Consider the following 14318-nt stretch of genomic DNA (forward strand, 5'->3'; position numbering starts at 1 on the left):
GGGTTGCCGTGTCCTCCTCCAGGGGGTCTTTCCAACCCAGGGATCAAACCCACATCTTCTGTGGTCCTGCATTGCAGGAGGATTCTTTACCTCTGAACCACCAAGGAAGCCCCTTACTGTAACGTTGGTAATCTTTAAACCTTATTATATAAAAAAAAATTACTATATAGTTTTTATAGCCATCAATTCAAATGATTATGTAAAGAAAATTTTCTTAGGAAAGATTGCTGGTAGAATGAATATTTTGATGCCTTTGATACAGACGAGTAAACAGTTCAGAAAAAGATTTGAGCCAATATACGTTCCATAATCAAGATCTGTGAATATTCATTTCTGTAGTATTATCACCAGATAATACAGTTATCAAGCAATTGAAATAACTGCTAACTTTTATTGTTTTCTAGTGCACCATATGAAGCACTTTACGTGTAATAACTCATTTAATCCACACAACCATCTGAGATAAGGTTTACCCATTTGATAGAAAAAGAAAACTGAAGGGATTTATAGAAAGTCAAAGAGCTTGGATTTGAGCTCAGGGAGATTGGCCTCAGAGTTCACACTCTTATAGTCAAGTCACACTGCTTCTGTATTAACATTTGTAAAATAAATTTACTTAAAAAAAATTTTTACTTCTCTGTTATAACAAATTTGTGTATCCTATTTTAAGGATATTCTATTTCAATTGTATTTTTAAAGTAAAAGTTTATGTAGGAATTTTGTCCGTTTCGTTATAATCTTTAAAAATTTTACATGAATTCTTTACACAATAAAATCTTTATGGAGAAGGCAATGGCACTCCACTCCAGTACTCTTGCCTGGAAAATCCCATGGATGGAGGGGCCTGGTGGGCTACAGTCCATGGGGTCGCTAAGAGTCAGACACGACTGAGCGACTTCACTTTCACTTTTCACTTTCATGCATTGGAGAAGGAAATGGCAACCCACTCCAGTGTTCCTGCCTGGAGAATCCCAGGGATGGGGGAGCCTGTTGGGCTGCCATCTATGGGGCCGCACAGAGTCTGACACGACTGAAGCGACTTAGCAGCAGCAGCAGCAGCAGGATGGCTAGATTAAATACAGGTTCACCAGTGTAATTTAAATTTCAAATAAACAAACACATTTCTATCAAAAAAAAAAAAATCTTTAAACTCCATCTGTCATATGTTAAAAATACTTTCTCTCTTTGCCTTTTTATCTTAGCTTTTAAAAATTCCCTTAATTTACTATCTTATTCCTTTTGATTTCTATTCTTAGATTTAAGATGTCCTTATCAGAAGGTTGAAAAAAATAGTCCTATGGTTTGTCTTTAAATAGTTGACTCTTGGATATACACAGATCTTTTCCTATGCTGTTTTCTAGATGTTTTATAGTTTCAGGTTTTACATCTAGACCTATGATCCATTTAAGGTTAAATTTTCTTTGTAATGTTAGGTAGGGTCAAAGTTCACATCCACATGGATATCCACTTGTTCCAGAACCATATCTCAAGAACACTATTCTTTCCTTATTGACTCATGTATCCGCTTTGCTCTGAACTCCAGACTCCTTTATTCAGCAGTTTATCTGACATCTCCACGTGAATGTCTGAAACACACTGAATGTCTGAAACACTAAAACTGCAGGCCAAAACTAAGCTGCCTAACGTTGTTCCATTTGGTCTTGGTCTTCCCCATTTCTGTAAACGAGGAAGCCAGTAGTTCAAGACAGAAACTTAAGAGTTATCCTTCGTACCTTTCTCCTCTCAGGGCAGATGCAATCTATTGACTAAGCTTACTGATTCTGTTTTTAAAATACATCCAGAATTTCACGATTTATCTTCATCTCCACTGCTGTCTTCCCTGGTGGCTCAGCTGGTAAAGAATCGGCCTGCAATGCCGGAGACCTGGGTTCAATCCCTGGGTTGGGAAGATCTGCTGGAGAAGGGAACCCGCTCCAGTATTCTGGCCTGAAGACATCCATGGACAGAGGAGCCTGGCAGGCTACAGTCCAGGGGTCTCAAAGAGTCAGAAACAACTGAGCAACTTTCTCTTCACTTCCACTGCTATCTTATCCAAACCATCATTATCTTTTATCCAAACCATCATTATCTTTTATCTAGATTATTTCAGTAGCCTCCTAACTAGCTTCTGTTTTTTGCTTTTATTTCCCTACACTCTATTCATATTATAGCAAACAATGAGATTATTATTAAAAATCAGATGTTGTTATTTGTCTATTCAAATCTCTGCAGTGTCCCTCCATGTAACTCACAATAAGAGACAAGAATTTATAAAGGGGTAGAAAGTCCTACGTGACCTTGTTACTTTTCCTGCCTCGTATCTGTGGGATCGATCCACTGATCATTCTGTTGGAGCCTCACTTGCCTCCAAGCAGTTCCTTGAGCGTGCTAGCTGTGGGCCCTCCTTAGGACCTTTGCGTTTTCTGTTCTTCCTGCTTGGAATGCTTCTTCCACTAAGATTCTTCCTAGTTTGTGCCTCGTTTCCTTCAAATCTTTTACAAACACTAACTTCTCAGTGAGTCTTTCCATTACTGCTCTATATGAAATGCCGCTCTCTTCCCAACTCTTAGTACTACTTACGTCTCTTCCCTGCTGTTCTTTATCACATTTTACTCACAATTGTGTGACATCCCCACAGTTGTGTGACATGAGACTATAAGATCCACTGAGGCAGAGGTTTATCTTTCTTATTTTCTGCTCTATCCCCAGTGTGAAAAACAATATTTGAAACACAGTGAAAACAATCACTCAGTAATTATTTTCTGACTGAATTAGAAAATTACTCTTTTTTTCTAAAATGCTAACCAGTTCATCTGAATACAAAATATTTGCCCAACTATCATTCTAGTTGTAGGGATAATCATACTTTGTTTCCTTACGGAAAATATAAAGACACTTAATTTAAGTACAGAATTTAATTTTATATCTTGTAAACCTCTAAGTATTACTTTAAATCTAACTTGAGAACTACTCACATTAGACCTCTTTAATCTGGAATATTTTGTAAACCTTGGCTTGGTTATAGTGAGATATTTGTGATGACCTAACAGCCTGAATCAGAAGCAAGTAGCTGATAAATTATAGGTGTTACATGTTCTAATATCTCGTGATTTATAGTCTGTGGAAACTTAAATAGAATTTGTATCCTGCTGTTGTGTGAAAATTATATATATCATAATTATGTTGAATTGGTTCATAGTTCTTTTCAAGTCTACTGTATCCTACTTTTCTGTCTATTCATTCTTTTAATTTTGAGAGTTTGATGTTGAAAATTGTAACATATAGTGGAACTGTGTAACTTTGTTCCGTATTCTCCAAGTCTTCTGTAAATGTATCATCATACTTTCATTATTTAAAAAAGAAAAAAAATTATAGGTATTGCTTTTCATGGAGATATACTGTGCAGTTTGGAAATACAACATTCTTCAATCTTTTAAAATATTTTTAATGATAAAATAAGTGTAGAATAAATGGTTTGTAGACAGCAAATAGTAAGCAAAGGCATATTTCCACTAAAATGACCTCAACTGAATACTTTGGGCTGCTTATAAAAACAGTCTCACAAAACAATTGGAAAATAAAATTTTAAGACTATTTACAATAGCATCAAAAAAGCAGATATCTAGAAATAAATCTAAAGGAAGGTGTACAAGATTTCTCTCATGAAAACATTGCTAAGGGGAAAACCTAAATAAATGGTTGTATGTTGATACATCATGTTCATGGATTGGAAGATTCAGTATCATTAAGGTGTAAGTTCTCTTTAAGTTGATTTATAGGTTCAGTTTCATCCCAAACTCCCAGCAATTGCATGTATTTGTGCGTGTGAATTGATGAATAGTTTCAAAAATCTACATAAAAATGGATCTTAGAATAGCACAAAGGTTTGGGGGTTAGGGAAATAAAAACAGAGTTGGAAGACTTATCAGATTTCGAGACTTAATGTAATTAAATCAGTGGAATTGGCACAAAGATACTCAAATATAGAAATTAGAAATAGGCTGATTTATGACAAAGGCACACCTGTAGTTTAGTGTTTTGGGGGAGCTTTGGGTTTTTCAGTAAGTAGTAATGGAGTACTTGGATATCCCCTATGGAAAAATAAATGAACCTTGACTCCTACCTCATGTTGTATACAAAATTAATTTGAGGTGGATCATGTACCATCATGTGAAAGATAAAACAATAAAACTTCTTGATGAAAACATAGGAGAAAGTCTTTATTACCTTATAGCTGGCAAAGATTTCAAAGCACTAACTACAAAAGGAAAAAATCTGTAAACTGAACTTCACTAAAATTAAGAGTTTCTGTTTATCAGAAGATACCATTAAGAAGATAAAAAGGCCAGTGACAGACTGGGAAAGATATTTGCAGTAAGTATGTCCAACAAAGTCATCATGTCTAGTATATATATAAAGAACTCCTGCAAATCAATAAGAACAAAAAGACAACCCATTTTTTTTTAATGGGGAAAACAACAGCACTTCAGAAATAAGGGTACCAAAATGGCCACTAAGTATATGAAAAACGTTTCAATATTATTACTGATCAAGGAAATGCAAATTAAAATCACAGTGAGATGCCACTTAAGCATCTCACTAAAACAGCTAAATTTTAAAAACTGACAATACCAATTCAGTGAATTCTCACACTTGCTTGTTAGGAGTATTAAGTCTGTATGTCCATTTTGGAAAACTAGTTGCTTGGATCTCCTAAAACTAAATGTATGCCTATCTTAAGATCCACTTCTAAATGTATACTCAAGGAAAATGAGTAATATGTCTATCAGAAGACATTTACAACAATGTTCACTTCATAGTAAATTTATCTGTGGTAGATCAAAAACTGCAAACAATCCAGTAACAGCCTATCGGTAGGAGAATGGATAAACAAACAATGTGGTGTATTCACATGTGGAAACATTCAGTTCAGTTCAGTCGCTCAGTCGTGTCCGACTCTTTTCGACCCCATGAATCACAGCACGCCAGGCCTCCCTGTCCATCACCAACTCCCGGAGTTCACTCAGACTCCGGTCCATCAAGTCAGTGATGCCATCCAGCCATCTCATCCTCTGTCATCCCCTCCTCCTCCTGCCTCCAATCCCTCTGTCATCCCCTTCTCCTCCTGCCCCCAAGCCCTCCCAGCATCAGTCTTTTCCAGTGAGTCAACTCTTCACATGAGGTGGCCAAAGTACTGAAGTTTCAGCTTTAGCATCATTCCTTCCAAAGAAATCCCAGGGCTGATGTCCCTCAGAATGGACTGGTTGGATCTCCTTGCAGTCCAAGGGACTCTCAAGAGTCTTCTCCAACACCACAGTTCAAAAGCATCAATTCTTTGGCGCTCAGCCTTCTTCACAGTCCAACTCGCACATCCATACATGACCACAGGAAAAACCATAGCCTTGACTAGACGAACCTTTGTTGGCAAAGTAATGTCTCTGCTTTTGAATATGCTATCTAGGTTGGTCATAACTTTCCTTCCAAGGAGTAAGCGTCTTTTAATTTCATGGCTGCAGTCACCATCTGCAGTGATTTTGGAGCCCAAAAATACAAAGTCTGACACTGTTTCCACTGTTTCTCCATCTATTTCCCATGAAGTGATGGGACCAGATGCCATGATCTTCCTTTTCTGAATGTTGAGCTTTAAGCCAGCTTTTTCACTCTCCGCTTTCACTTTCATCAAGAGGCTTTTTATAGTTCCTCTTCACTTTCTGCCATAAGGGTGGTGTCATCTGCATATCTGAGGTTACATTACACATCAGTTTTTTTTTTTTTTTCAAAAAAGAGTGAAAATATAGTATACCCAAAAAAAAGCTTTACAGGTTTGGTTGAGTAAAAGAAGCTACAGAAGGGTACAAGTTACATGCACAAGGGAACATGCTGTTTGATTCTATTTATGTGACATTCAAGAACAGGTGGCAGTAATCTGTGGTGATAGAAGTCACAGCATCATTATCAGTGGTTACATCTGGAGTTGGGGGTGGGGTGGCCCAAGGGAGCCTCTCAGGGTACTAGAAATGTTCTAAATGTTGTATATCTTTAGATGAGTGGTGGTTACAGCTGTACAGTTAAGACTAATGTACATTACACACTTGATGTAATTTTTATCTTAGTAAAAAGGTAAAAAGTAAATTTATGTTAAACAGTTTAGAATTAGCTGATGTAAACAGCTGGGGTAACTTTTATAGGATAACCTAAAAAAAAAGCCAAAAGACAAAAACTGTAAAGGTTTTGTAACTCTCGGAAAATATTAATTCATTAACATTTTGCTGATTTTTCTTTTTTTCTTTTCAGCCCCTGACCTTTTTGAGCCTGGGAAATGCTTACCTTGCTCTGAAGAATATCAGTGGGGCACTTGAGGCCTTTAGACAGGCTTTGAAATTAACTACCAAATGCCCAGAGTGTGAGAACAGCCTGAAGCTAATTCGCTGTATGCAGTTTTATCCTTTTCTGTACAACATCACCTCTTCTGTTTGCAGTGGTAAGCAGCCGTTAATCCCGGCCAAATAACGAGTTCAGTTGGGATTCCTGTTTTGATCAACAGAACACAGAAAATCATTTTCTTAATTTTCCCAAGGATTTTACTTAACTAGCATAATTCTAGATACATAGAAAAGAAATTAACTCATTGTTTTCTATATAAATACTCTGGAGCATTTGGCTTATTAGTTCTCTCCCAGAACCCTAGTTTGAGAAAGGCTGATTAAAGTATATTATTCAGTTGGGATTGATGAGCTGTAAGATTTTTTTTCCCCTCTCAAAATCTCTGATGTTTTACAATAACTGAATGGCAAAGGAAATTTTTTTTCTGCCACGAATTCAAACTATGCCATGAGATTTGAAGCAGTGTTTCTCTCCTCATTCTCGGAGATGCAGCCCCTTGTCTTTGAGTGAAGGTGATGCGGACCTTTACTGCACCTTTAAAATAGTCACCTGACGTGAAGTGGTATCCGCTATGCATTCTTCTGCTTTCTCCCACTGCCACCACGCGTATATGCGCATGTGCAGAAGTGTATCTACCTGGGTTAGAAGTATTTGAGTTAGTATCTAGGTCATTGTAGATTTATCAATTAGAACTCCCTAAGAGTTCCATGGTGTTTTTTTTCTTCACTACTTTTTATTGAAGTATAGCTAATTTACAATGTTGTATTAATTTTTTCTGTATAGCAAAGTGATTCAATTATACATATCTATATTCTTTGTTATATTCTTTTCTATTTATGGTTTATCTTAGGATATTGAATATAATAGGTCTACAATATTTGATTAGTTACTTGCTTAATCTTCACTGGGAAGAAAAAAAAGGAGTTTAACTTGAATTGTGAGTGGTGCAGTTTATATACATATGGATCCTCAGTACCTTGCTTTTGTAGAGCACACAGTAGTTGCTCTTTTAATGTTCAAATTAGATCCAGTATTTGACCAGAGGACTAGTCCAGCTCCTTCTATCAGATTTTTTTTAAGTGACACACACTTTATTAAGTAACTTGTCCAAAAGACACCAATAATTACCAGATTTGGCATCCAAATTGATTTTCTTGATTCACTTTACCACACTGCCTTAGGATTTTTAATGGAAGGCAGTTGGTCATTTTAAATATCAGAGCCCAGTTTTCTGGTGAAGAAACAAAACTCAGCAGCATAACTCCATAGCTCAGTTGTAGATCAGTGTTGAGCCCTGTCTGAACTACAGTAGAATTTGTATGTGACTGTTGATGGCCTGAGACAGTGTTTTGGCAGGCAGTATAGTGCAGTGGCTAGTGCTAGAGGCATACAGATTCATGTTGGAGCCCTGGCTCTGCCATTACTGTCTTTCTATTCTCAGTAAAGTGTGTCCTAATCTATAAAATGAAAGACAGTAAAATCTCATATACTTTTGAAGAGAATTAAATGAGATTATTTTCACAGAGTAGGTCTTACGTAAAAGTAAGTCATTAGAAATTCATGATGAATGCAAAATATGACTCAAAAGGTTAAGAATCTTCTTGCGTAATACTAGGAAATATGTTGTGGTCTTTAAAATTTTGAGGTCATCCAAGGACTGCCTTATAAACAAATTTTCACTTTTTTCAGTGAGCTGCTTATATTAATAGATTATTTCCTGTTTTCTTTATTTACTCTCATCTCCCTCACCTCTCTTGATTCTTTTCTGTTACTAGGGAGAAGGGTTTTATGTCTATATAGGAGAAGGCAATGGCAACCCATTCCAGTACTCGTGCCTGGCAAATCCCATGGATGGAGGAGCCTGGTAGGCTGCAGTCCATGGGGTCGCTAAGAGTCGGACCCGACTGAGCGACTTCTCTTTCACTTTTCACTTTCATGCATTGGAGAAGGAAATGGCAACCCACTCCAGTGTTCTTGCCTGGAGAATCCCAGGAACGGAGGAGCCTGGTGGGCTGCTGTCTCTGGGGTCACACAGAGTCGGACACGACTGAAGTGACTTAGCAGCAGCAGCAGGGATAACTTTTCTAAAAGCCTTTTCTTTTCTTAGCATTTTAGTTTCTTTTTTTTTTTTTTGCCACCCTGAACAGTATGTAGATCTTTCCCAGCCAGGGACCAAACCCATGCCCTCTGCAGTGGAAGCATGGAGGCTCAACCACTGGACCACCAGGAAAGTCCAGTATTTTAGTTTTTTGAAATTTATTATTATTTTATGTCACTGATGTCAAGAGAGGAAATTAGTTGTCTTGAGCATTTTCCCCCAGAACATGATCTCAACTAGTTCAGGAAACTATTATCTTGAAACAGATCTTTCTCAAAATTGTAGTATCTGATAGTCCAGTTTATTCCAAGAATATTATGGGATCCAATACAATAACAATAAAATAGAATAATTTGACTTGGAAAGAGAGAATACTGTTTTTAATTCTTTCAGAGAGAGCCCGTTTAAAAAATTTTTTTAATTAAAAAAATAGACCTTTTTACATTGCAGTTAATTGGTTTAGAAAAGAATCCAGTGTCTTTTAACTCCTAAAAAAATACTATTACCCCTAATGGAAATGTATGCTGTAGCATTTTCTAGGTTTAAAACTCATTAATAATACTGAACTAATTTCAGTATTAAAGTTTTCTTTGACAGTGGTTTTGTATTACTTGTTTCCACAATAATCTTATTTATTGATGGTTGCTTTGCCAAGTTCCAACTTGTAAAAGCTGAAATTGAAAGATGCAAACACCTCTAATCAAAATGATGAACTTCTTATATTTTAAAACCTAAAGTTGCATTTATTCCAGTTATCTCTGAGCTTTACTAAATGCTTAATGAAAAAGAAGGCAAGATCTCTGAGTAATGATTAGCATTTCTTTACCTTCAAATGATTCTGTCTACCCTTTACTTTTTCATTTTTGCAATATTGAAGAATCTTAAGTTATCTTACTTTTTTGACATATTATCTGTCTAAAGGTTTTACTATGACTATACCAACGTCTCCAGAGACAGCAAGACTTGTTATTCTATTTCCGTATAATAATGAAGGAATTTGTATTGTAATTGAGTTTTTTGGGATAAGAATTTAAGCTGCCCTATTCACCCTTTTCCAACCTATAAAATTCTCTTATGAAAGTCTATTTGAAAAGCTACCAATCTGAAAGCTTTTCAGATAAGTTTTTCAAGATCAAAAATAGTTAAGTACTCTTGGAAAACGTTTTTAAAACTATTTTTCTGACCACTATTATTAATTTTCCACAAATCATTTTCTTTAAAGATCCACATTAGACACTTTTTCCGGCAAGTGTAATATAGTGTATAATCTCTTGGGTAGTATGAACTAAATGGTAAAATTATCAGCAGTCTTTTAAGATCAGCAAGTATTTTATTGCTTTTCATATATAATCATGGACATTTTTCACACAGATTTTCAGTGTGTATTTTTTGTAATATGTGCACAGGTAATATATTTAGCTTTGAATACTGATTCATTCTGCTTAAAAGTACATTATCATTATGCTCACACAGTTTTCCTGCTTCTAAAGACTTTATAGCTAACAGTGTGACATTTAGTGAAAAATCACTTATCTGACAGTTTTCCCAAAGTTTGATTAATCTAGAAGTCATCTTATTTGCTGCCATTTATGCAAAGAAAATGGCAATCCACTCCAGTACTCTCACCTGGAAAACCCCATGGACAGAGGAGCCTGGTGGGCTGCAGTCCGTGGGGTCGCGCAGAGTCGGACATGACTGAGCGACTTTACTACTCTCACTATTAGTTGCGTGTGTTCTTATAGCAACTGCTTATCGTCATCTCTCTCTCTCCTTTGAATACTGTTTAGTAACCTTTGTCTTTTATAGGTATTTTATATTAACATTTCAGTTTCAAGGATCCTGGAAAGGAAAACATAATAGATTGGTTTTTTAATTGTCCACTCTCAAGTTCACAGTGAAACAGAAGCTAGTGCTTCCAGCTTTGATTAAGCAATTTATTTTGCCAGTTTTGAAATACATACTTTTTTCCCACATTTATTGGTTTGTTATTTTATAGTTAACTAGAACTGAATTGGCCACTTTAACAAACTCTTTTCAATAACAGCATAAAGTGAAGTGAAGTGAGGTCACTCAGTCGTGTCCAATTCTTTGTGACCCCATGGACTGTAGCCCGCCATGCTCCTCCGTCCATGGGATTTTCCAGGCAAAAGTACTGGAGTGGGATGCCATTGCCTTCTCCAGGGGATCTTCCCGACCCAGGGATTGAACCTGGGTCTCCCGCATTGTAGGCAGACGCTTTACTGTCTGAGCCACCAGGGAAGTCCAATAACAACATACTTGGCCTTTTTAAAAGTAAAATGGAATCTGTCAAACTTATCGTGGCTTTGAATATAAGTAAGTTCTCATGAGTGCTCATGAGAACCCTAAAAAATGACTTTTGTAAAAAAATGAAAATAACAGTGTCTCACAGAAAATGAACTTTCATGAAGCAGTAATTATTATCTTCTCTAATGATGAAAGATGGAAAATAATTTTAATAGCAGTATAAGCATAATGTGAATATTGTATCTGTAATACTTATGATAGTGGATTTTCCACACATTTATTACTCCAGACTTCTAAATCCTTTCATTCGTTAGCTTCACTGATTTGAAAATTAAAAAGTTATATCTAACAAAGATGCTTTCTACTACTTAAGCAATATATGTTTTTCTGTTATTATATCTCTGATATGCATAATTTTACTTTTAGTATTCTTCATTCAGTATTGCTTTTCTTATACTAGAAAACATAAGACCGATGGTAGGTTATGTTTATTAGACTTCATTACATGCTTATAAGTATGCCACTAACAATGGCATTGTTATTAGCTGAATATAATTTAAACATCAGCCCCTAATTTCTGATTGCTTATCTTTTCTTAATTTACTGAGACACATGCCTACTTAAAATAATTGGCCCAGGTCTTCAGAAAAATGAATAAATATTATACAGAACTCAGACTTTAGTAATTTAACTAAGTATACTTAGAATGGCACGTCACTCCAGTACTCTTGCCTGGAAAATCCCATGGATGGAGGAGCCTGGTAGGCTGCAGTCCATGCGGTCGCGAAGAGTCGGACACGACTGAGCGACTTCCCTTTCATGCATTGGAGAAGGAAATGGCAACCCACTCCAGTGTTCTTGCCTGGAGAGTCCCGGGTACGGGGGAGCCTGGTGGGCCGCCGTCTATGGGGTCACACAGAGTCGGACACGACCAGAGTGACTTAGCAGCAGTACATACTTAGAATTTTTATATATGTTTCTCTATAATATGTATTTGAAAGCTTGTTCCATTATAGAAAAAAGAATTTCCAAATCATGTACATGATCTTTTTCTTTTTAAAGATTTTTATTTTTTGATGTAGACCATTTTAAATCTTTATTGACTTTGTTACAATATTGCTTCTGTTTTGTGTTTTGACTTTTTGGCTGTGAGGCATGTGGGCGCTTAGCTGCCCCACCAGGGATCAGCACCTCCTGCATTGCAAGGTGAAGTCTCAACCCCTGGACCGCCAAGGGAGTCCCTACATGAGCTGTAATATCTTTTCCAGTGTGTGAAAGAATTATCCTGTGTTGTCTTTATAGTGTTTCTATATTTTTAGCATCTCTTTACTATTTACCTAAATCTTATCTCCTTTGATAACTTGTTCCATTGCCTGCTAGTTTTAGCCTGTGATCTTCTACCTAAATTTCTGTAGATTTATATAACTTGTACCTTAAAGCAATTTTACGTGGAGTTCAGCATTTAAAGAAAAAATCCTGCATTTTGCTGCCCTCCTGTGGACTATCCGAGATATGGTACCAGCAATTAAGGACCTTTGCTTTATCACATTCTTGATGAGAGTTAGTGAAGATATATGCTCTAAAAAAGAAAGAAAGATAACAGTCTGAAACACATAGTTTTTAAGGTGTCTACATTTCTATATTTCTTTACTTAAAAGGCTTTAATTATTTGGTCACCAAATAATCCTTTGTATCTATGTGATGGTGTCAGGGAGGATAAGAAAGTCCCCTTTTTATGAATTGAGAAGTAAAGGTGATGATTTACTCAAGTCAAAGAGCCAGTCATTGGTAGCACAGAGACTGAAATCTGAGTCCTCTGCCTTCCAAGGCCTCATGCATAATTCTTTTATCCCCAAGTCATAAACTAGTACACTTCTAAGACTGAAAGAATTCATGTGTAGATTATTGAGTCATTTTATGAAGATATAATCTTCATTTCTTGTGTCAGCCCTCAAGAGAGATACATACATCCCTATATAAAACTTGGATCTGAGCTCTATTATGGGGGACAGTCATGATGAGCCCTAAGAGCACACCTAAAATGGCCCCTTCCGTTCAGCACGTCACTTTGTTTGCTTCTGAATTTTGCATCATTAGATTGCTGTATAATCTTGGGTTTCACAGAGAAGATCTGGTAGCTGTACTTGTGATACTATTTAATGAGACAGTAAAGTCTGAGGAAGGAGCAGGCTTAGGGAGAAAAAGAAGTTTGGTTTTAAACACATTAAGTTTCAGTTGCCTACTGAATGCTTATGTGAGGGTATTGGATAAGCAGTTGGGTGTATAGCAACTGCTTATCTGTTGCTGTACACAACTGTCATTGTGGCCAAGGAAGAGCCCAGGCTAGAGATGAAAATCTGTGAGCCGTGGACCTATGAATGTGTTTAAAATCACAAAATTGGATGATGTTACCTCAGTGATTGCATAAAAAGGAAAGTACATCAATGATTAATTACTAGGCATTCCAGCCAACAGTTAGTGGTCAAGAAGAGGAAGAACAGTACAGGAGTAGCCAGTAAGATAAAAAAAAAAAAACAGGCAAGTATTCTGTTCCAGAAGCCGAGTGAAGAAAATGTTTCAGGGAGTGGTTAATTATATTATCATCGTTCTTACGTTACGTGGGCATATCCTATGAGCTTGAGTTGGATGAAGACAGAGTAAAGCATTGGATTTTGGAACACAGAGGTCACTGGCATCTTCTCAAAGTTTTTTTTTAATGGTTTGTGGAGGAGATGAGGAGGTGAAGATGGCTACCAACCCTTCCAAGAAGTTTTACTATGGTAAGGAGCAGAAAAACAGGGTGGTTGCTGGACAGGGATGTGGGCTCGAAGATATTTGGTTTTGGTTTTATTGTTCTAAAAATAAGAGGTACTGCATTTTGTTCCTATAGGAGTGATCCAGTAAAGAGGAAGTAATTGAAGATGCAGAAAAAATTATAAAAGCAAAGCTCTTGAATAAACAGAAGGGGATGGGACCCAAGGCACAAAGGTAGCGTGGAGGGGGTCCTTAGATAGGAGAAGGTGCAGCGTATGGGTAGAGATGTCGGTATGGTGAGACTTCTGATTACTTCTCAGTGGAATAAGAGGCCAGTTGTCAAATGAGTATGAAGAGGGGCAGAGGAATTGGAGATAACATTGAGAAAGGAAGGGCTGAAAACACTAGACTAAAAATGTGAATTGACTTTAGAGGTTTCTAATTTTGCTAACTGGATAATTGTCAGTGTCATTAAGAGGAGGAATGTGGAAAAGAAATTATCCATGCATTGATGTAGGGCTGGAAAATAAGTTCAGTGTAGACATGTTCATTCCAAGATGCCACTGGTTCCATCAGAAGGTTCATGGTGAGAAGAAAAGTACAAGAATAGAGTCTTAGAAAATACTCACATTTAAGGAGCAGAGCCAGGGAAAGAGTGAGTAAAGAGAGGGGCCTGGGAGAACCAAGAGGGAGCTAGGTCTTGAACGTCAGAGGAACAGAGGGTTTGAGAAGGAAAAAGAAATTAACAGTATGCTTTGTATTGGCTCCTAAAATACAGATACCACCAGAGGTGCACAAGCTATTAGGTGGTATTGAG

The 14318-nt window shown here is 36.8% G+C and overlaps 1 protein-coding gene across 6 annotated transcripts in view; it reads left to right on the forward strand.

Annotated features, from left to right (window-relative positions):
• The window catches only part of TTC17 (tetratricopeptide repeat domain 17), a 137150-nt gene that overhangs the window by 49432 nt on the left and 73400 nt on the right, over positions 1-14318 (forward strand). For all 6 annotated transcript variants that reach the window (XM_061381182.1, XM_061381183.1, XM_061381184.1 and 3 more), the window contains one exon: positions 6295-6481. In XM_061381182.1, coding sequence (XP_061237166.1) covers positions 6295-6481 — 187 coding nt within the window. The remainder of the gene's footprint in view (positions 1-6294; positions 6482-14318) is intronic.

This window comes from Bos javanicus, chromosome 15 (assembly GCF_032452875.1).
Source record: "Bos javanicus breed banteng chromosome 15, ARS-OSU_banteng_1.0, whole genome shotgun sequence".
NCBI classification, from domain to species: domain Eukaryota; kingdom Metazoa; phylum Chordata; class Mammalia; order Artiodactyla; family Bovidae; genus Bos; species Bos javanicus.